Source organism: Loxodonta africana, chromosome 23 (genome assembly GCF_030014295.1).
Source record: "Loxodonta africana isolate mLoxAfr1 chromosome 23, mLoxAfr1.hap2, whole genome shotgun sequence".
In the NCBI taxonomy this organism is placed as follows: domain Eukaryota; kingdom Metazoa; phylum Chordata; class Mammalia; order Proboscidea; family Elephantidae; genus Loxodonta; species Loxodonta africana.
The window spans coordinates 28,057,258-28,079,020 of NC_087364.1; the positions used below are offsets into that span (position 1 = coordinate 28,057,258).

Below are 21,763 nucleotides of genomic sequence, written 5' to 3' on the forward strand. Positions count from 1 at the left end.
ATATCTTAAGATTCAGAGAATACAATATATTTTTGTGGGCCTTGAGAATGAAAACTCAGAATACCTTAATCATATATAAAAGATTTTACTCATTTTCTTTTTTTTAATTAGTGTAAAGGAATGTTTGAGTGTGTCAAAAGTAGGAAAAATAAAGATGATTTATAAAAAAAATAAAAATCATTCTTTTTTCCTTCAAAATAAAAATAAGTTGTTTGAGGTAGAGAAACATAAAAAAACAAAACCAGTTGTTGAGTTGATACTGATTCATGGCAACCCCATATATGTCACAGTAGAACTGTGCTCCGTAGGGTTCCCAGTGGCTGGGTTTTTTGTTTGTTTGTTTTGGAAGTGGATCACCAGGCCTTTCATTTGAGGAGCCTTTCTCTTGAGGTGCCTCTGGATTGACTAGAACCTCCAATCTTTCAGTTAGCAACTGAGTGCGTTATCCATTTCCTTCACCCAGGGTCTCTGGATGAACTTTAGGTGGGCTAATATAATTGGAGTTCCCATAGTAATCAGGTGAGATGGCAGAAGAAATATTTGAAGAAATAATGCTTAAAATTTTTTCCAAACTTGGTAAACACTATAAAACCACAGATCCAAGAAGCTCAACACTGAGCACAAGAAACATGAAGAAAACTACACAAAGCACATCATAATCAAATTGCATGAAACTAAGAAAATCCTAACCAGCCAGAAGGAGGGAAAAACGACACATATAAAGTAACAAAACTAAGGATGACGCCAAACTTCTTGCCAGAAAACAAGACAAACCAGAAGACAGTGAAACAACATCTATTATCCTGTGTACAACAAAATGTTTTTGAGGACAAAAGTCATTTTTAGTTGAAAAAAGAAAAAAATAGACACTTTAGTTAATGAAGAAAGAAAACCACTACACGACACTTAAAATATGTCACTTGAATGTCAAATATTTTTTCCTTCTCTATAATGACTTTTTACACACCAAACACTAAGGCCAAAGATGAAGAAATTGAAGATTTTATCAGCTTCTGCAGTTTGAAATTGATCGAACATGCAATCTGGATACATTGATAATTACTGGTGATTGGAATGTGAAAGTCGGAAACGAAGAAGGATCAGTAGTTGGAAAGTATGGCCTTGGTGATAGAAACAACGCCAGAGATTGAATCACAGAATTTTGCAAGACCAACGACTTCTTCATTGCAAATACCTTTTTTTCACCAACATAAACAGCAACCATACACATGGGCCTTGGCAGATGGAATACACAGGAATCAAATCGCCTACATCTGTGGAAAGGGGCGATAGAAAAGCTCAGTTATCATCAGTCAGAACAAGGCCAGAGACAGACTGTGGAACAGACTGCAAATTGCTCATATGCAAGTTCAAGCTGAAACTGAAGAAAATCAGAGCAAGTCCATGAGAGCCAAAATACGACCTTGAGTATATCCCACCTGAATTTAGAGACCATCTCAAGAAGAGATTAGATGTGTTGAACACTAATGACCGAAGACCAGACGAGTTTTGGAATGACATCATACATGAAGAAAGCAAGAGGTCATTGAAAAGACAGGAAAGACCAAGATGGACGTCAGAGGAGACCCTCAACCTTGCTCTCAAATGTCAAGCAGCTAAAGCAAAAGGAAGAAATGATGAAGTAAAAGAACCAAACAGAAGATTTCAAAGGGTGACTCGGGAAGACAAAGTAAGGTATTACAATGACATGTGCAAAGAGCTGGAGATAGAAAACCAAAGGGAAGGACACGCTCTGCATTTCTCAAGCTGAAAGAACTGAAGAAAAAATTCAAGCCTCGAGTTGCGATAGTGAAGGATTCTATGGGGAAAATATTAAAGGACGCAGGAAGTATCAAAAGAAGATGGAAGGAATACACAGAGTCATTATACCAAAAAGAATTAGTCAACATTCAACCATTTCAAGAGGTAGCATATGATCAGGAACCGATGGTACTGAAGGAAGAAGTCCAAGCTGCTCTGAAGGCATTGGCAAAAATCAAGGCTCCAGGAATTAATGGAGTATCAGTTGAGATGTTTCAACAAATGGAGGTGGCACTGAAAGTGCTTACTCATCTATGCCAAGACATATGGAAGACAGCTTCCTGGCCAACCAACTGGAAGAGATCCATATTTATGCCTATTCCCAAAAAAGGTGATCCAGCCGAACACAGAAATTATCAAACAATATCGTTAATATCACACGCCAGCAAAATTTTGCTGAAGATCATTCAAAAACGGCTACAGCAGTATATTGACCAGGAACTACCAGAAATTCAGGCCAGATTCAAGAGAGGATGCGGAACCAGCGATATCGTTGCTGATGTCAGATGTATCCTGGCTGAAAGCAGAGAGTACCAGAAGGATGTTTACCTATGGTTTATTGAGTATGCAAAGGCATTGAACTGTGTGGATCGTAACAAATTATGGATAACATTTCGAAGAATGGGAATTCTAGAACCTTTAATTGTGCTCATGAGGAACCTGTACATACACCAAGAGGCAGTCGTTCGGACAGAACAAGGGGATACTGATTGGTTTAAAGTCAGGAACAATGAGTGCCAGGGTTCTGTTCTTTCACCATACCTATTCGATCTGTATGCTGAGCGAATAATACGAGAAGCTGGACTATATGAAGAACAACAGGGCATCAGGATTGGAGGAAGACTCATTAACAACCTGCGTTACACAGATGACACAACCTTGCTTGCTGAAAGTTAAGCGGACTGAAGTTAATCCTTCACCTCAACATAAAGAAAATAAAAATCCTCACAACTGGAGCAATGAGCCACATCATGATAAACGGAGAAAAGATTGAAGTTGTCAAGGATTTCATTTTACTTGGATCCACAATCAACACCCATGGAAGCAGCAGTCAAGAAATCAAAAGATGCATTGCATTGGGTAAATCTGCTGCAAAAGACGTCTGTAAAGTGTTGAAGAGCAAAGATGTTACCTTGAAGACTAAGGTGCGCCTGACCCCAGCATGGTATTTTCAGTTGCATCATATGCATGTGAAAGCTGACACTGGATAAGGAAGACTAAAGAAGAATTGATGCCTTTGAATTGTACTGGCGAAGAATATTGAATATACCTGGACTGCCAAAAGAATGAACAAATCTGTCTTGGAAGAAGTACAACCAGAATGCTCCTTAGAAGCAAGGGTGGCGAGACTGCATCTTACATACTTTGGACATGCTGTCAGGAGGGATCAGTCCCTGGAGAAGGACATCATGCTTGGTGTAAAGTACAGGGTCAGCGGAAAAGAGGAAGACCCTCAACGAGATGGATTGACACAGTGGCTGCAACAACAGGTTCAAGCATAACAACGATTGTAAGGATGGCGCAGGACCGGGCAGTGTTTCGTTCTGTTGTGCGTAGAGTCGCTATGAGTCAGAACCAACTCGACAACACCTAACAACTAATAACATAATGACTTTGGTATGGCCTAAGATGGCTGGGAATTAGATATAAATTATGTCGAGCATTCTCGTTTAAATTTGAGGTAAAAATTGTACAGGCAGTCCCCAACTTATGACAGAGTTCTGTTCTGACATAAGTCAGATAGATACCTCATTTCATATTAACTGATGTTTCTTATGGTACAAAATGCTGAGTAAGATTCATGATAATGGCCTGATCTACAATGAAGTTGGCATCAGTGTCATAACAATGAAGTCGGAGTTGTGACATCTGTGGGGTGCGTGTTCAATTGTCATATGTCATTCGAGTTGGACATTGTCCAACTTTCTATCCATTATGACTTCCAGCACCAACCTCATTGTAGAGCAGGCCAAAGTCTGTTATATGGCAGTGTTTTGAACAGTAAATCATAAACATCTGGAGTGAATATCTGAGATTACATCAGCAAATTACATGCTGCAACATAGTATGTAGTACGTACTACTAACGATAAGATGTTTAGAAAAAAGGATGGTAGTAAGTGCAGTTCGTCATATTGCAAATACAACGTAAGTCAGGGACTACCTGTGTATGCGTTGGGTCTTCTTTGATTTAAGAGACAACATAATATATAATTCACTTATGGAGTCTTTGAAACTATGCCTAATAAGTACAAATTCTTATGATTTTCTGGAGTCCTTGGGTGGTACAAATAGTTAATGTGCTCATCTGCTAATCGAAAGGTTGGTGGTTTGAGTCCACTCAGAGGCACCTCAGAAGGAAGTCCTGATGATCTGTTTCACAAAAATCAACCACTGAAAACCTATGGAACACAGTTCTACTTTGACAAACGTGGGGTCACTGTGAGTCTGAGTTGACTCAACAGAGCTGGTTTGGTTTTGGAATTTCTCTGACAGCTCACTAATGTCCTCTTCATTTTTTGTTCAGTCTTTTCTGTACTTCGTTTTGGATAGATCCTATTGTTACATCTCTTCTGTGTACTATAAACATAGAATTCAATGTTGACAGGTTTTGAGGGTACACCACACTTTCTTTAAAGATGTTGTTCCAGTATTTCCTGGCTTGCTTTGTTTATGACAAGAAGTCAGCATTACTCTTTATTCCACTGCTTATAATAAGTCCTTTTCTTCCCCTAAAAGATTTTTACCTTTATCACTGGTTTTAAGCAGTTTGCTTATGATATCCGTTGGTGTGGTTTTCCTTGCATTGTATCTTGCCTGGGTCTCATTAGGTTTCTTGAATCTGTGAGTTTATAGTTTTCATCCAATATCGACTGCAGTGGGCTTGGTTTTTTTTTTAATCAATAATTCTTATCTTTTGTAGCTTTAGAAGTTTTCTGCCTGCTTCTTCCCTTCCTCCTCCCCTCGTCCCTAGCTTTTCTGGAACTCTCAAGTACACATGTGTTAGATTACTTGATAGTGACCCACGGATCATTGTTATTCTGTCCCCAACCATTGCCTTTTTTTTTCTTTGCTTCAGTTTGGGTAGTTTCTATTGCTGTCTTTACAAGTTCACTGATCTTTTCTTCTGCAGCATGTAATCTGTTAAACCCATCCTATGCACTTTTTATTTCAGATACTGTATTTTTCTGCTCTAGAAGTTCAATTTGATTCTTTTTTATACCTTCCATTTTTCTCTTCATTATATTCATTTCATAGAAATATTCATGGGCATATTTGTAATCACTCATTCAAAGTTCTTGATGCTCATTTTCACTGTCATTTCTGGGTTTTTTCTACTGACTGATTTTTCTCCTAGTTACAGATCACATTTTCCTGCTGCGTCACATATCTGGTAATTTCTGATTCGATGCTGGACATTTTGGATGTTAGTTTGCTGAGCTCTGGATTTTATTGTCTTCCTTTAAAGAAATGTTGAATTTTGTTATGTCAGGCAATTATGTTACTTGTGTTTCAGCATGGTCCTTTTGAGGCTTGTTGGTTAGGGTGGAGCTAAAGTAGCCTTTTCTCTAGGGTTACAACTAAGGTGAGAGCCTGCTAGCATCAAATCTGGGTGTTCAGTGAGGTCTCTCCATTCATGCTGGTCCAATTTGAATGTCCCCAGTCTTGTGGGAGCTCCTGGGAGTTCTCTGAATTGTTCGACTTACATTGCCTAGCTGTTTTTTCCCAGAGATTCGTTTGTGTAGCTTAGCTTTTACCCCAAAACTTAAGTGTACTACTATGCAGATTTCTGTAGCCCTTTCCCCGCATATATCTCTCTATCTCAGCTCTGCCCCAGAGGTCAAAGCCACCTCAGCCTCCCCAAACTCCCATCTCTGTTACCTCAATCTAGAAAGACTACTTTGCTCACCTTGGTCTTGGCTAAAAGCTGGGGCTCACTTGGTATGTTTCTCTTCTTTCAGAGATTACAGTCCTATGCAGCCTGTTCTGAAAATAGTCGTTTTATGTACTGATATAGGAAATAATATTAGAGTCATTGTTCCCTGCCCTTGAGCATAGAGAATGTGACCGAGCTGGAGCTGGACTCACAAGGACTCACAAGGACACATCAACTGAGCCCTGAGGTATAAAGACAATAGAATAATCTTGGAAAATATCTTTTAGGGAAACTTTCACATAAGCCAGCACACAAGACTTTCCACTCTTATCTTTTTCTGTTAACATTTAGTGAATAGAAATATTGTTGGACCAATGAAGACCCTCCTGACTGTCGTTACTGAAACCTGTACCAATGATTGTTAAGAAAGGCAATTCAAAATGTAAGATCACAGTTTCTAGCCAATCTGTGAAAAAGTGAAGCTTTCAATGGTTTTGCCCATTTGTAATGTTAATATATACTGATGACTCAGTAACCTTCCTTGGGCTTGGACGGACATAGCTGTGGCAGCATGCTTGTCCATTTTCCCACTTCTGTCTATTCTGTAATTTCCTTGGACTTGGACAGACATGGCTGTGGCAGCATGCTTGTCTGTTTTCCCACTTCTGTCTATTCCGTAATTTCCTTGGACTCGGACAGATACGACTGTGGTAGCATGCTTGTCCGTTTTCCCATTCTTGCTTACTCTCTAATATTTCCTTGGACTCAGGCAGACATAGCTCTGGCAGCATGCTTTGTCTGCTTCTCAACATTTGTCCTTTTGAATATATGCCAAATAAAACTTTCTTTTTGCTTTACTAAACTTGAAGATATTTTTTCCCCTACAACAGTACTATTCTGCTTTCTGGTTGTTTACTTTGAGAAGGTCAGGTTTATAGCTTATTCTATCTTGGCTGGATGTGAAAGTCCCTGTTGTATACAATTTTGATGTTTATAGAATGTGAAAGTAAGGCATAACTGTACAGTTTTTTAGATTGTGAGATTGAGGGTAGATGTTTTCTTCTCTTATTCACTGATAAATCCCTAGTGCTTAAAATAGTACCCAGAACATCATAGACAGTCAGTAAATTTGTCCAACTTTTGAATTTCAGTTCCAGCCTTTATGATTCACTTCCCCAAATACTGGAATACCTATATTTGATGTACTCTGCTAGGCATCCTAATCTTAATAGTGATATATAAAACTTTGTTTATAAATACTTATGTAAATCATAGTAGAACAAGAAGTCCTTCTGCCCCTGCAAAGAGGTTTTGTCACCTAAAGAAGATTATATAAGAAGAAAGCTTACTTCTTCAGTGGAGACTAATAACTCTAAACAGAAATCTTAGGAATTATTCCCTGAAATGACATTGTGATAATTTCTTTATACCATGCCTCTGAAAAATGGGTGTCAAATTTGGCCACTATGATTTAACTTATATATTACTGCTATTTTTCATTATGCAGCTTGGGTGATGGTTGCAGTTTTCCAGCTCGCCTTGTGGGGATGGATCCAGAACAAGCTTCTGTTACAAGCCAAAATGAATATGCCAGAAGGTGTGCTTCTTGTCATTAAGTTTTTTAGTATTCTAATATTCATTCGATGGCAGTGGGTTAATATTCATGATAAAGGAAGTGGTGTACATGTGTTACACATACATGTTAGTGTAATAAATAAGAACGATACTAACTCAGTAAGCCAGCATGAATAAAGAGAAATTCCCTTTAAATTTTTTGTTAACTGAGGGCTAATGTGTAAACGTGTCTATATTTTGTCTTCCAAACCAGAACACTTTTGAGAGCAGAATTCTTGGTATTGATAAATAGTTATACCAGAACAGTCGTACATAATACTGGAAATGTCTGGGCAAAGTGGGAAGCATGGCCACCGTAAATATGCTGCGTCTTCCTAGAAACTAAGGCTTTCTTTCAGCAATTAATTTTACTGGTTTATATCAGTTATATTATTTTCTAAGGAATTTGTCATTTTATCACTTACAATTTTAGTTTGATAAACAGATTTTAACTATAGTGTCAAAATACTATTAATAAGGATTAAAAAATATAAATATTTTTCTCAATTCTTCTTAGAGGAAATTTTTTTTTATAGTACTTCCATAGCAAGCAAACTGTTTCACAAATTCTGAGAATTAGGTCATTTTAAATGAAATTTTAAGGAAGCTAGAGATACTTCTGCCAGAAGTTGAAAAGTATTTATCACATAAATAAATGGTGGGGGAGAGAGGATTGTAAATTCCAAGCTAGCCTGTTAATATTGGAAGAGCACAGGCCTTAGAACCTAGAACTTAAAGCCTAAGATCTTAAAGCTCTAACATTTCTTATGATTCTGAACAAATCACTCAAACTCTCTGAGCCTCAGTTTCCACCTCTACAAAATGAAATAATCATACCTACCTCCAGGGGTTATTCTGGGGGTCAAGATAATGTGTAGAAAGCACTTGGTGCTGTGTCTGGCCCATAATAGATACACAACAAATATTAATTCCCTTTTCCTCCTCCTTTCCTTCCTCTGTTCCCTCCCTCCCCGGATCTCTTAACTAGTAAAGTAAGTCTACACTAAATCACTAAATCATTTTTTCCCCTTAGATCTAAACTGCAGAGGTAGAAAGCAGAAAACTTGGGAAATGACAGGTAATTTTTTTGTACTGGCCACAGATGTAGATCCTCACCTGTCCTTTTTCTACCCTATGGCTCTTGATTAACATGTTAAAAGCATTTCAGACTGGCCTCTGAAGCTTTTTTTCTTTTGTCTAATTGTTTTCATTGACAGTGTTGTAATACAGATTCCGGGTCCAGAAAACCAATTAGTGGGGGGTGCGGGGGTGGATTTTTCTTTTGAAGATAGAATTTTTTTCAGAGTGTTTTTTAAGATCCAATGAGTTGCCCTCACATATTTAGGAGAAAGAATACTAATTTGCTGCTTATTAATTTATTAAGTATCCTGACTCGACAGCACTGGGTACTGGGTGGGAATCCAGCATTAAGCTATTACAAAATAATTTACTCCTTTTTTCAGTATTGGATCAAATCAACCCTTTCCTATCAAACCGCTTAGCGAATCAAAAAACCGATTGTTGGACAGTGAATCTCAGTGGACAGAGATTAGATCCGAAGAAGGCATTGTCAGATCAGGTAATATTTCTAATCTGAACACATTGCTTCATCTGGTGAAAATGAAAATCACTAGGTTTAATAAACATGGAAAAAGCAAAATAATGTGATACTCTACATATATGGGGTGTTAGTGTTTATTGTTAGCTTTGTGGGGGAGGGGTTTGGATGAAGAAGGTATAATGGCTACTGTTGTTTTTTGTTCTCTTCATTAAAAAGGTTTTTTTGTGTGTGTGTATGTGTGTGTGTTACCTAGTCCCATACTTTTTACCTCAGATATGTGGAAAGTTCTTTCGACGTTGTATATTCTGAGTTATGTTTTGAACAAGTTTATATCCTTTAGGATTCGTTAATTGGAAGTAATTTTTGAAAAGCATTGTACTCTTTGCTCCCTTAATTTGAAAAAAGAATGCACTGAATACATTTTAACCATTTCTTGATGACTGTTGATCACTTCATGGATCCTGGATGCAGTATAGATGGTTGTTAAGACAGAAGTGGACTTCTGAATTAGGTCTGGATTTACAATATAGTCTGGCCACTTAATAGCATTACAGCATAAAAATGAGCTGTGGTATTTCTTAATAATTAAGAGTAGTAGCATTGTCATCATCTTGCACTGTAGAAAGTGGTTTGGGACATTCAGATGAAGTTGTACAAACTCTAGGAAATACCATGGGACTTGGTGTGAGAATTTGATCTTTTCTTGCTTTTTATTTTCTTACTTGTAGCAGCATTTGCAACATTCTCTTAATTTCTTTAAGGTCTTCATTAAGATCATTAGTTCCCTGTGTAACATCAAGGGAAAAATTCACTTTGTAAATTTCTGAATCATTACTGCCTAATGTCTTTAAAGCCAGTGGGCATTTTTACCAGGACAAGCATAAAGGCAAACTTTGTTAAAGCTGCTTTTCTTCTGAGTTCAACAAGACAAACAGTTGGCAAGCATTAGCCTTTTTAGTACTACATAATAGTTGCTTTTGCTGTAATCATAAATTTTAGCATTTAACCAGAAACTTAATGCTTTTCTTTTATTTTTTGGTCATGTCATATATAATTATGTGCTTACAGGGACAAATAACCATGTTACAGTGACAGTAGAAAATTGAGTACCACTCGTTCATAACTAACCCTTTGAATAAGAGCAAGGTAAGACAGTATAAAGGTAATTTCCTTGAACAAAAGCAGTTTATTTGCATATTTTATAATCTTTTAAAACAATTTGATTTTTTATTTTATTTTTTGCTCTTTTCAATTGTATCAGCAAAATTAGGCAGTTCAGGAGAGCCTGGAAGGTATTAACATCTGCTTATGTCCCATTTTTCTTACCATTCCTACCACAATCTTAGTAAATAATCGATGGTAGATTAGTGAAGAAACTAACAAAAATTGTTTAGAGTTGGTATGTGGGCAACTAACCTTTTCACTATAGACTACCTTATTAGTTGGTTGAATCAAAGAAGAAAAAGTGACTTTTGCCCATTATCAAAGAAAGTTAATCCACAGTGGAGTAACTGAAATTAAAGACTGAAAAATAAGACTTAACAGATTTATTCATGTTGTTCAGTTTGTAAAAGATAGGGCAACAAAGCAGTTTAGCCAGGTACATTGATCAGCTATTCTTTTTGTGCCAGGAGACCAAGCCAGAAGAAATTAGTTTAAATAGCAATAAAAGACATTTCAGAGAGAAAATTATAAGCAGTTTACAAGCAGTAATATATACAATGAAGGTGATGTTTAACACTCAAACTATGAGGGATGTAGTGAGCTGTTTCTCTTCAGATGCTTAAAAATAAAGAAGACAGCTATCTATTTTTAAGACAGGAGCTAAGCTGAATGGCCTAAAGCATCTCACCCAGGTATTAGATTTTTGACAGCCTGCTTAAAGAGTGTTTGTTAGTCATCTGTTGCTTCATAACAAATTACCACAAACTTCGCTTGCCAGCTTAAGAAACACACATCTGTTATCTGTCTCTGTGGGTCAGGAGTTGATTTGTTCAATTAGGGGAGCATCTGCTTCCTTGCTTGCGTGTTTGTTGGCAGGATTCAGTTCCTTGAAAGAGACCTAGAGCTGGTGTCCAAACAGAGCCTAAGACCAAGACAGAATCCGACACTCATTCCGGGGCTTACATTGGGCAGACTGGGCTTGAGTCTGAAGAGGAGAAATGGGAACAGCAGGTTGTGGCCTTGCTGCAAAGAGGCATGGCTCCCTCGACAAGGGCTTCGTCACAGGAGTACCACAGTGGCTGATGCTGGTGATGGTTAGCAGCTTAGAGCAAGTACTTTTAAAATGTTTCCTCAGTTGATATCCAAGCAAATAGCAAGGGAGAACTGTAGTAATCCACCTCCTAAAATGCCCTTTTGAGTGTTCAGGAGAAGAAAGTCAATGCTTTCCCCTTATTTACTGCTTATAAAAATCATTAGTATAACATTTGTAGTATTAAAGTTATTCATGTCCTGTCTTACCAGCATTGTATCTTTAGCCCACAGAGCCACTTAAAAAAATCTTAGGTTTAGAAATATGAAATCAAGTGTTAACCAGTAACTCAGTTGTTTCTTTTTTTATAGGTTTATAGAAATACATTATGAACTGATACTTTCAGTTTTATTTGGAAGAAAATGATCAGTGGAATAAAACAAAGTATAATAGAAGATGTATTTTAAAAAAAAAAGGAAGCCTTCGTACAGATCACCGTTTCCACAGAAGCACTACTCCAGAGCAGGAAGATGCCTTAATCTCCCAGGTCCATTTGTTCAGCACTGACCTGTGTCTACAGAAGTGACTACATTTTACTTTGGAAATAATACTTTTATGAGATGCCGTAATATGAGCCATCAGGTCACATGTTTAACACATGTGTTTCTTTGATACCTGAGTTACATTAGTAGAGTTATTTCTTACTGTACATTATAATTTTTCACACCAACAACACGAGCTAAAAACTTGTCTAAGTGAGTCTGTCTAGGACAGTGTGGTGGCTGAAAGTGAGTAATAATATCCAAATTACTGTTGCTTATACTCTATAAGGAAAAAGAAATAACTGCCTTTTTTATTGGGTGTTTGCTAATTCGTAATTACTGTTTTATACTTTCAACATTTTTAATAAACTTTTTTATTGTTGGCTATAAAGTAATATTCAGAAGGACTCGGAAATCTAAATATAATCATAATAAAACATAGAGTACATTTGTATAATTCATTAAAGGCTGAGTTATAATCATTAATACAACCATGTAGTCTATTGTATACCCGAGGCTTAAAGGAAACTTGGCAGTATGAGGAATATTTTGGGTTCTCTTTGCTTTTTAATTACTTTTTTGTTGAACTTTCAAGGATACTTATACAGGCAGGGAAACACAAAAGTACATGTTCAACACAAATATTAACACAGTAGGAATAGGTAGAAGTGGTAGAAGAAGGGTAAAGAGAAAGATAGGCAAGATATTGTTAAGCTGTTAAAAAATGTTTTCATTCCTAAAGGTATTTAGAATGTAACATGCTTTTTACAGTAATCCTGTAATAGTTTAAACAGTGATATAAAATGCAGTTGGAACTAGGGGAAAGACTTTAGAATAATACCACTCTTAGGAAAGAAATTCTAATAACCTGAATGGTTGTTTAAACCCTCCCAGTCCCTGAAAAGTAAATTCCACTCTTAAACGGAGAATTTTATGTCTGACTTCTCTCGGAGCAGCCCCTTTCTGCTTAGATAACATCTCCTTTTAAAATCCAGTCTGAGTGGTAGGAATTATTGCATTGATTCTAAAGAAAAGTACAGTATCTTTTAAAAGAGAAACAGTGTAGACCTGTTATTCCTCATCGATACTATTTAGTCAAATACAGCTATTCCTCATTTACACTGTTGAATGAAGCACAAACCAAAATGATTGATTACTTCCAGCAGATGAGTAGAGATAAATCTTAACCAGCATATCTATAAGTATCAAAGGCTATAGTTTCCTTATCTATAAAATTAGGTGGGGGTGGGAGGGTATTGTGAATGACGGATGACTTCTAACATTCTGTGATTCCTGATTTTTGAAAATAATTCCTTTTCATTCATCCAACAAATATTTTTGGAGTACCTTCTAAATGCCAGACAATATAGAAGGCATAGCTCTATAATTTCCTAATGTAACATAGATTTTACAGCTAACCATGCCCACTTTACAGTTTCTAGAATTTGTCTAATTTCATTGGCTAGCAAAACATTAGATTTTAAGAGAAAATAACTTTTTTTCCCTTTGAACCAAAAGAATGAGTTAGCTTTTAAAATATAGTTTGAAATACTACCTTTGTTTTAACTCTGTAGTCATATTAATCTTGATTCTAGAAAACTTAAATATGAGCTTAAGAGACATCAATTACCAACCAAAACCATCACTTCAGTTTGGCAGTTTCCAAGTTTCCATATTATAAGGAAACAGTAAATGTTTGAAGTTGCTTGACTACCGTCAGAAACTTTCTCCTGGTACTTTTGTGACTACATTTAGTTCAGAGGCTCTGCAAGCACTTGGTTAAACAACTGGGGAAACGTGATTTCCCCTTTAAGCTGGCAGGCACTTGTGTGGTATTGTAATATTTCTCAATTCTTTTTAATTGCTGTTATTTAACATCATCTTTAATAGCATAGTAAACACCTTTTAAAGCTTTCTCAATTAAAGCCTTTTACTTTAGTTACCTTTGATTTAATTTATGGCCAACGTTTTTCCGAATTCTAAATAATATTTAGCTAGGTTGGTTCATGCATATTAGTGCGCACTCAGCAAGGGGGCCTACAGGTGGTAAGGGGGTCAGAGAAAGGCTGCCTCTTTGGTATTTCAACTGATCCTGATTATTGCCATCAACTATTTGGGGAAGAAAAGGTCAGACTGAAGCCCTGTCAAAGTTTATGAGTACTATCTTTTGTCCTTTAAGCACTTGAACATTTGTGATGCCATTTAAGGAAAATAAAGTTGAGTTTCAGGTCTTGTTATTGCCATTAAAAACAAATTGGACTTGGTTTATCTGGGTATGCATGTACTTGGGTATTCTGTACCTGAAGCATCTGACCAGTATTACCATGCCAAACCAAAGAGCAGCTATGGTATATTAGCTATTAAAATGAACAAGTTTACAGCATTTAGTTTCATCTTTACATACAAATGATTTTTTAAAAATCTTTTTACATATTTAGTAGTTAGAATCTAATGTGTCATAAATGTAAGGTTAGTTTAAATCAAATATGCAGTGTTTACCTGGATTTTATTTCTACTAGAAAGCAGATTTTTGACTGTTTACAAGATTGTTTAAATTAAATATTATCAGAATATGATATTTCCATTCAGTAATCTTTAAAGTAAATGTGCATAGTTCAGACGGTGGTTTATAAATATGTTCAGCTTATATTTTGTTCTCAGACTAGCACTTGCTATCAATGGAAGGTATTTTATAACTAATCTGTTATTAAAAATTAATCATATTTTTGCATTTCAGCCAAAACAAAGACCATGTCTAATAATCTCCTAGGTATAATATGTAAATCTGAAATCCATGTGTTTCATGTGATCTAAACTGTATTTTCTAATTAAAACTAAAAATACAATATAGATTCAGAAAGACCAGTATTTTTCTAGTGCCTTCACTTTATATTATTTTTGTTGGGTTGCATAAAGAAGCAAGGAATTGTATTTGTATTAGAAGATTAAGAAAGCTAATGGGTCAAGTTTGTTATATTTGTATATGATTGCAGATGAGTCTATACCCATTTTAAAGAAAAGATGGACACTATTTTAAAGTGATCTTTAATATGCTTTTATATAAACAAATTTGAAATACAGTTTACTTTGGATGTCTTAATACCATAAACCATGTTTTTATTTCTCAGGAGTGTAATCCTGGACCATGGCTTGAAGTTAACTTTGCTCTGTCTTTTGGATGGCCTAACCTATATTAACAGGAAAGCAGAACATTTTTAAACTTTTGTTTCAAAAATCATAATAATGAATTATTTTGTTAATAAAGAAGTAAAGATGAAGTCCTGTATTTGAGTAGTTTGTTGTTATAATGTGGTATATACTGAACAAGAGAATAACTATTATTTTGATTAACTTGAAAATCAGGTAAAGTGGTGTTTAGTTAGAGAAAGAAATTTAGCTAATAATTTGGGTATTATTATTATTAGGTATTATTTGCATTGGAATTGTCATTTGCTTACTTTTTTACCTTAGAGGTATACTTAGAAAGAGTTTAACGTAGCTTTTACTGAACATAATTTAATTTTCAATTTGGAAGTCACTTTAGAATCTTAAGCACCTGCAAATCACTTTTAAAGGTTGTTGAGTTGTGGTTATTAAAATATTAAATAATTCATTTTATCTTATGTAGAATTCTTTTATGGCATCCGTACTCATTCCTTCCAGTTTTATAATAATGAGATACCGAGGCTGCTGAATAAAGCAAGAAGGCTCTGTGTTAGGGCTGTTATTTCTAGTTTTGAGATCAATAAAATTTCAAAATAATCTGCAGCAAGGGGCAAGTATGGGCAAAGCAATTTTTCTTTATTTATGGTACTCTTATTTTATTTATTTATTTATTTTTACCATGTGCATGAATTACTTTTAAGAAAGAAAATAGGTACCTTGACATTCTGGTGAAAGGTACATTATTTGATACATGATGCTGGAAAACAATTAACGATTTGGCAAAAAAAAAAAAAAAAAGCTGCCTCTTCCACCCTTAACATTTTACATCAGAGCAAATTCCACACTGGCCCATAGACTTAAAAATTGAAAACAGGTACTAGAAGAAGGCATAGGTACAGAATTTTATAGTAGGATAGGAAGGGTAGGAACTGGCATAATGCTGGTAATCATAAAGGAAAACAGATTTGAGTACATGAATTTTTAAAAAGAGAGCTAATAGGAAAAAATAGAGATAAAACCAGAACAGGAAATTGACAAAGGTAAATAAGAATGATCAATGTACAGCATGTAAAAAGAGGCTTCCTTAGTAATCAAAAAAGTACAAATCAAGACATGAAGAAGACTACTGCCTAGGTTAAGCAAGAGCCAGTGTGGGAGGATGTGGGCAAAGAAGCATTTTTGCAGGGACCATAACCTTCCTAAAAAGCAATATGGCTGTATGTGTGGGTCTTCACTGTACGTCACCTCTGACTTAGTAACCTCGCCTTATGACTGTATACAGAGATGTGTTTATAAAGCTAGTTGGAGAAGTTTTTAAGCAGTGAATTAGGAAAAATAATATCCATCAATAGGATATTGGCTAAATTGTATTACTCTATTCCAGAGACTACAGCAAAGGCATTTAAAGAACCCTTTGTATAGCTTCTTTCCATGGGAAAGATCTTAAAGACATTGGGTGAAAAAAGTCAAATTTCAGAAGTCTTCCCATATAGTATGATCTCATGTTGAATATGGATTGGGTGGCAATAGAGCTCAGCAGTCCAGCACAGGGCCATTAGTGCCCCATGGCTGTGACCCCGCCAGAACCCACACAGAGCTGGGGGGCTGGCCAAGCAGCTTTTGGGTGAGTCCAGTGGGCCACCGGCTTCGTTATAATTTGCCTCATGTGGCCCCAGCAAGTGACCACTGTCCAATTGGAAGTTATACCAACTATAAACCTGTGTATATAGATTATGGACAAGTTGCTATGTGCTGTTCCCTCAGCCTTTTAAAATAAACTTTAAATCTTTTTCTGCAACATGTAGCCCCTATGGGTGTGAAGAAGTTGCCATATATGCTAAAAGTACAGTTTGAAGAATTACTTGTTTTGTAATCCTTTTTTGTTAAAACTCACTGGCAAGGAACATCTGGAAATGACTTTTGGGAATGCAGTTTTTACACCACTTCTCAGACTCATGGCCATGTGTGGTGGGAGAGCAGAAGGCAGTGTGGTCCACACCAGAATGTGCCCATTTGTACATGGTTAATTGATACTCTGTGTATGTAGTGTTATAGTGATCAAACTTGGTCTTTAACTGAAACATCTAGCCTTTCTGGATGTTTAGACATGGTCTTAATACGTTAAAAGTAGATGGAGTACAACTAGTCTGCAGGACAAATAATCTGCATGAATCATGGCCTCATCTACCCTGAGACCAGAAGAACTAGATGGTGCCCAGCGACCACTACCAGCTGTTCTAATCAGGCCCATAGTAGATGGACCCTGGTAGAATGAGAGAAAAATATGGAAGACAACCTCAAATTCCTTTTAAAAACAAGACATCCTGGACTGGTACACAGACCGGAGGACTCCCCAAGACTACTGCCCTGAGATATTCTTCAAAACTTGAAGCGAAGCTAACCTCTGAGGTCACCTTGTAGCTAAATAACAAATAGGCTCAAACAAATAATATTCACCTGAAAGTACTGTGCCCCTTTAAAAAATCACCTAAAAAACCAAATGGTCAACCATTACATTAAGACAAAGATGAGACCGTAAGGGGGCAGGGAAACTAGTGCAAACAGAACAACCAGAATGAAAATAATGAGACCACTCATTGTGAAGAATGTAACCTATATCACTGAGCAACTTGTGTAGAAATTGTTAGTCAAATGATTGTCTTACTATATAGCATATAGTGTACCCTTCTGTGCATTAAAAAACATTAAAGAAACACCTCCAGATACATTAAAACATCTTTAACATAATACATTTTTTTTAACAATAATGTTTTGATGGGCACCGCAAAGTAGCACCCATTTGTTATTACGAACCATTGTATGTGCCTCAAATTTTTAATATAATAAGCTTTATGAGGGGTTCGTTCATAATTATGGGACTGCCTGTATAATAGAAAAATGTTAGTTTCATTTCATATGACAAATAGAAAATGCATTTTGTACCCTTCTTTTGATTATGTTCATAAAGAAGACTTAAACATTACTTTTAGAAGTAAATTCTTGATCTGTGTCTGCAGTACAACATACCTATATTTTCTCCTGGTTGGGAAGAAAACAAAATGAGGAGGGAAGGTTCCATGTCAAAGTGTTAGAAGACTCAGATTATAACCATTATTCCATATGAGCATTTCATTCCAAACAGCTGTGTATATAGTGAACATTTTAGGTCCATATTTTAACATCTAGTCTTTCTAGATGTTTTGACGTGCCAGATGTGTTACAAATAGTAAAATAACCTTTTTCTACTTTTTGTTGTTATTGTAAAATTCAAAATTTCATGCCCTTTGGTGGTGTTTGTTTATAAGGAACAACTGTTCTGGAAGTGATGTTAATCTATCTCACTGAGCTAGTTCGCATTTATGCACTCTCTACTGGAGAAGTTAGAAAAGGGGGTTTAAAAGGAAGAATTCTATGCCAGTCTGTTCACTTTTAGAAAATGGAAGCACACTGCCACAACCTTCTCTGTGGTGCAGCTGGTAGGTTCAAACAGCAGACCTTCAGGTTAGCAGCCAAGGACTTTAACCACTGTGGCACCAGGGCACCCCAGAAAAGGGTATATGAAAGGAAGAATTCTATGCGAGCCTGTTTGCTTTTAGAAAACACTCCACATTATAGTTCCATATGTGTATTTTATTTAACATGCCTTAACATGCCTGTGTCTCTAGGGGATGAAATTAACTTCCTTGTTTTGAAACCTCTTAGGCATTCTAGGTGTTGTGAGGTGATGCATGCTAAAGTAGAGCTAGGAGAAAAACATGTTTTAACAAATGAAACATTTTGGTTGTGGAATTGTTAAACCACCTTTGAGAAGTACACATTCAATACTTGTTTATTGGTTTGGGAGTGAGGGGCAAGAAACAGTACAAGGTTAGGGTTCTATGCATATATGTTCATATTTTAGATTACAGCTATATTTTATTTGGCTGTATTTTATAAACACACTCTCCAGAAGGGAGATTAAGACTAGTGTGTCTTGTGTTTACAGTTCAAGGTTTTCTCTCTGTTGAAATACAAGAAGCAATGCTCTGAATCCTTCCTCAGTTCTCTAAGTTATTCAGTCACCTTAGGTCCCTACCCAGAAATGTGTTCATGGAACTTAAATTTTTGAAGTGCCAGTAGGTGTAAATTGGCGGGGGGGGGGGGGCGGGGGGGTTCAGAACTAATACTAGGCATTCCATTCTGAATTTAAACTGAAATCTCATTTCTAAACTCCTGATAATTCAACTTCTGTTAAGGTTTACTGCTTAAAAAAGGAAGCTCAGTGTTAAGAATGTTCCCGTAGCTGGCCTTAGAGAAGGCCTCATTTAGATGTTAAATAAGATAGGGGGAAAAAAAAAACCCAAACCCATTGCCATTGAGTCAATTCTGACTCATAGTGCCCCTATAGGACAGAAAAGAACTGCCTCTTAGGGTTTTCAAGCCTGTAATCTGCGGAAGCAGACTGCCACATCTTTCTCCTGCAAATAAGTTAAGGCCTAAATTTGTTTTTAACTACCTCCAAAGAATTTCTCCAGCGGGCACCTACGCTTTATTGCCTTTTCCCTTACCTGAATAAGCAGAGTTTATACTTCAAAGGGCTCAGGAAGATAAAGTATTATAATAAACTGTGTAAAGAACTGAAGTTAGAAAACCAAAAGAACACGCTAGTAATTTCTCAAGCTGAAAGAAATGAAAAATTCAAACCTGAAGTTGCAATATTGAAGTATTCTACAGGGAAAATATTGAATGACACAGGAAGCATTAAAAAAAGATGGAAGGATTTAATGCAATTCCGATCCAAATCCCAATGACATTCTTTAATGAGATGGAGAAACAAATCAACAACTTCATATGGAAGGGAAAGAGGCCCTGGATAAATAAGGCATTACTGAAAAAGAAGAACAAAGTGGGAGGCCTTACTTTACCTGATTTTAGAACCTATTATACCACCACAGTAGTCAAAACAGCCTGGTACTGGTACAACAGATACATGGACTAATGGAACAGAATTGAGAATCCAGACATAAATCCATCCACATATGAGCAGTTGATATTTGACAAAGGCCCCAAAACAGTTAAATGGGGAAAAGACAGTCTTTTTAACAAATGGTGCTGGCATAACTGGATATCCATCTGCAAAAAAATGAAATAAGACCCATACCTCGCTCCATGCACAAAAAAGAGCTCAAAATGTATCAAAGACCTAAATATAAAATCTAAAACGATAAAGATCATGGAAGAAAAAATAGGGACAACCTTAGGAGCCCTAATACATGGCATAAACAGTACACAAAACATTAAGAACGCAGAAGAAAAACTAGATAACTGGGAGCTCCTAAAAATCAAACACCTCTGCTCATCCAAAGACTTCACCAAAAGAGTAAAAAGACTACCTACAGACTGGGAAAAAGTTTTTAGCTATGACATTTCTGACTACCACTTGATCTCTAAAATCTACATGATACTGCAAAAACTCAACTACAAAAAGACAACCCAATTGAAAAGTGGGCAAAAGATATGAACAGACACTTCACTAAAGAGGATATTCAGGCACCTAACAGATACATGAGGAAATGCTCACGATCATTAGCCATTAGAGAAATGCAGATCAAAACTACAATGAGATTCCATCTCACTCCAAAAAGGCTGGCATTAATCCAAAAAACACAAAATAATAAATGCTGGAGAGGCTGTGGAGAGATTGGAACACTTACACACTTCTGGTGGGAAAGTAAATGGTACAACCACTTTGGAAATCGATTTGGCGCTTCCTTAAAAAGCTAGAAATAGAACTACCATATGATCCAGCAGTCCCACTCCTCGTAATACATCCTAGAGAAATGAGCCTTTACACAAAGAGATATATGCATACCCATGTACATTGCAGCACTGTTTACAATAGCAAAAAGATGGAAGCAACCAAGGTGCCCATCAACAGATGAATGGGTAAATAAAGTATGGTATATTCACACAGTGGAATACTATGCATTGATAAAGAACAGTGAGGAATCTGTGAAACATTTCATAACATGGAGGAACCTGGAAGGCATTATGCTGAGTGAAATTAGTTGCAAAAGGACAAATATTGTATAAGACTATCATAAGAACTTGAGAAATAGTTTAAACTGAAAAGAAAACATTCTTTTGTGGTTACGAGAGGGGGGAGGAAGGTATTCACTAATTAGACAGCAGGTAAGAACTACTTTAGGTGAAGGGAAAGATGGCATACAATACAGGGGAGGTCAGCACAACTGGACTAAACCAAAAGCAAAGCTTCCTGAATAAATTGAATGCTTCGAAGGCCAGCGTAGCAGGGGCAGGGGTTTGGGGACCATTGTTTCAGCGGACATCTAAGTTAATTGGCATAAATAAAATCTAAGAAAACATTCTGCATCCCACTTTGAACAGTGGCGTCTGGGGTTTTAAATGCTAGCAAGCAGCCATCTAAGATGCATCAATGAGTCTCAATGCACTGCATCAAAACAGAATGAAGAACACGAAGGACACAAGGTAATTACGAGCCCAAGAGACAGAAAGGGCCACATGAACCAGAGACTACACCAGCCTGAGACCCGAGGAGCTAGCTGGTGCCCGGCTACAACCGATGACTGCCCTAACAGGGAACCCAACAGAGAACCCCTGAGGGAGCAGGAGAGCAGTGGGATGCAGACCCCAAATTCTCATAAAAAGACCAGACTTAATGGTCTGACTGAGACTAGAAGGACCCCAGTGGTCATGGCCCCCAGATCTTCTGTTGGCCCAGGACAGGAACCATTTCCGAAGCCAACTCTTCAGACATAGATTGGACTGGACAATGGGTTGGAGAGGGATGCTGGTGAGGAGTGAGCTTCTTGGATCCGGTGGACACTTGAGACTATGTTGGCATCTCCTGCCTGGAGGGGAGATGAGAAGGTAGAGGGGGTTGGAAGCTGGTGAAATGGACACGAAAAGGAGTGGAGGGAGGGAGCTGGTTGTCTCATTAGGGGGAGAGTAATTGGGAGTATGTAGCAA

At 36.9% G+C, this 21,763-nt stretch overlaps 1 protein-coding gene across 8 annotated transcripts in view; it reads left to right on the forward strand.

Annotated features, from left to right (window-relative positions):
• The window catches only part of ZDHHC20 (zinc finger DHHC-type palmitoyltransferase 20), a 107,739-nt gene extending 88,990 nt beyond the window's left edge, over positions 1-18,749 (forward strand). For 4 of the 8 annotated variants that reach the window (XM_064275346.1, XM_064275351.1, XM_064275350.1 and 1 more), the window contains 4 exons: positions 7,205-7,294; positions 8,775-8,890; positions 9,941-10,018; positions 11,438-12,537. In XM_064275346.1, the coding sequence (XP_064131416.1) occupies positions 7,205-7,294; positions 8,775-8,890; positions 9,941-9,978 (244 nt within the window). In that variant the 3' untranslated portion in view covers positions 9,979-10,018; positions 11,438-12,537. Of the gene's footprint in view, positions 1-7,204; positions 7,295-8,344; positions 8,390-8,774; positions 8,895-9,940; positions 10,019-11,437; positions 12,538-14,736 lie in introns of those variants that run through there. The other 4 variants (XM_064275352.1, XM_064275353.1, XR_010319116.1 and 1 more) reach the window with 3 other exon arrangements.
• Positions 18,750-21,763: the final 3,014 nt, after the last annotated feature.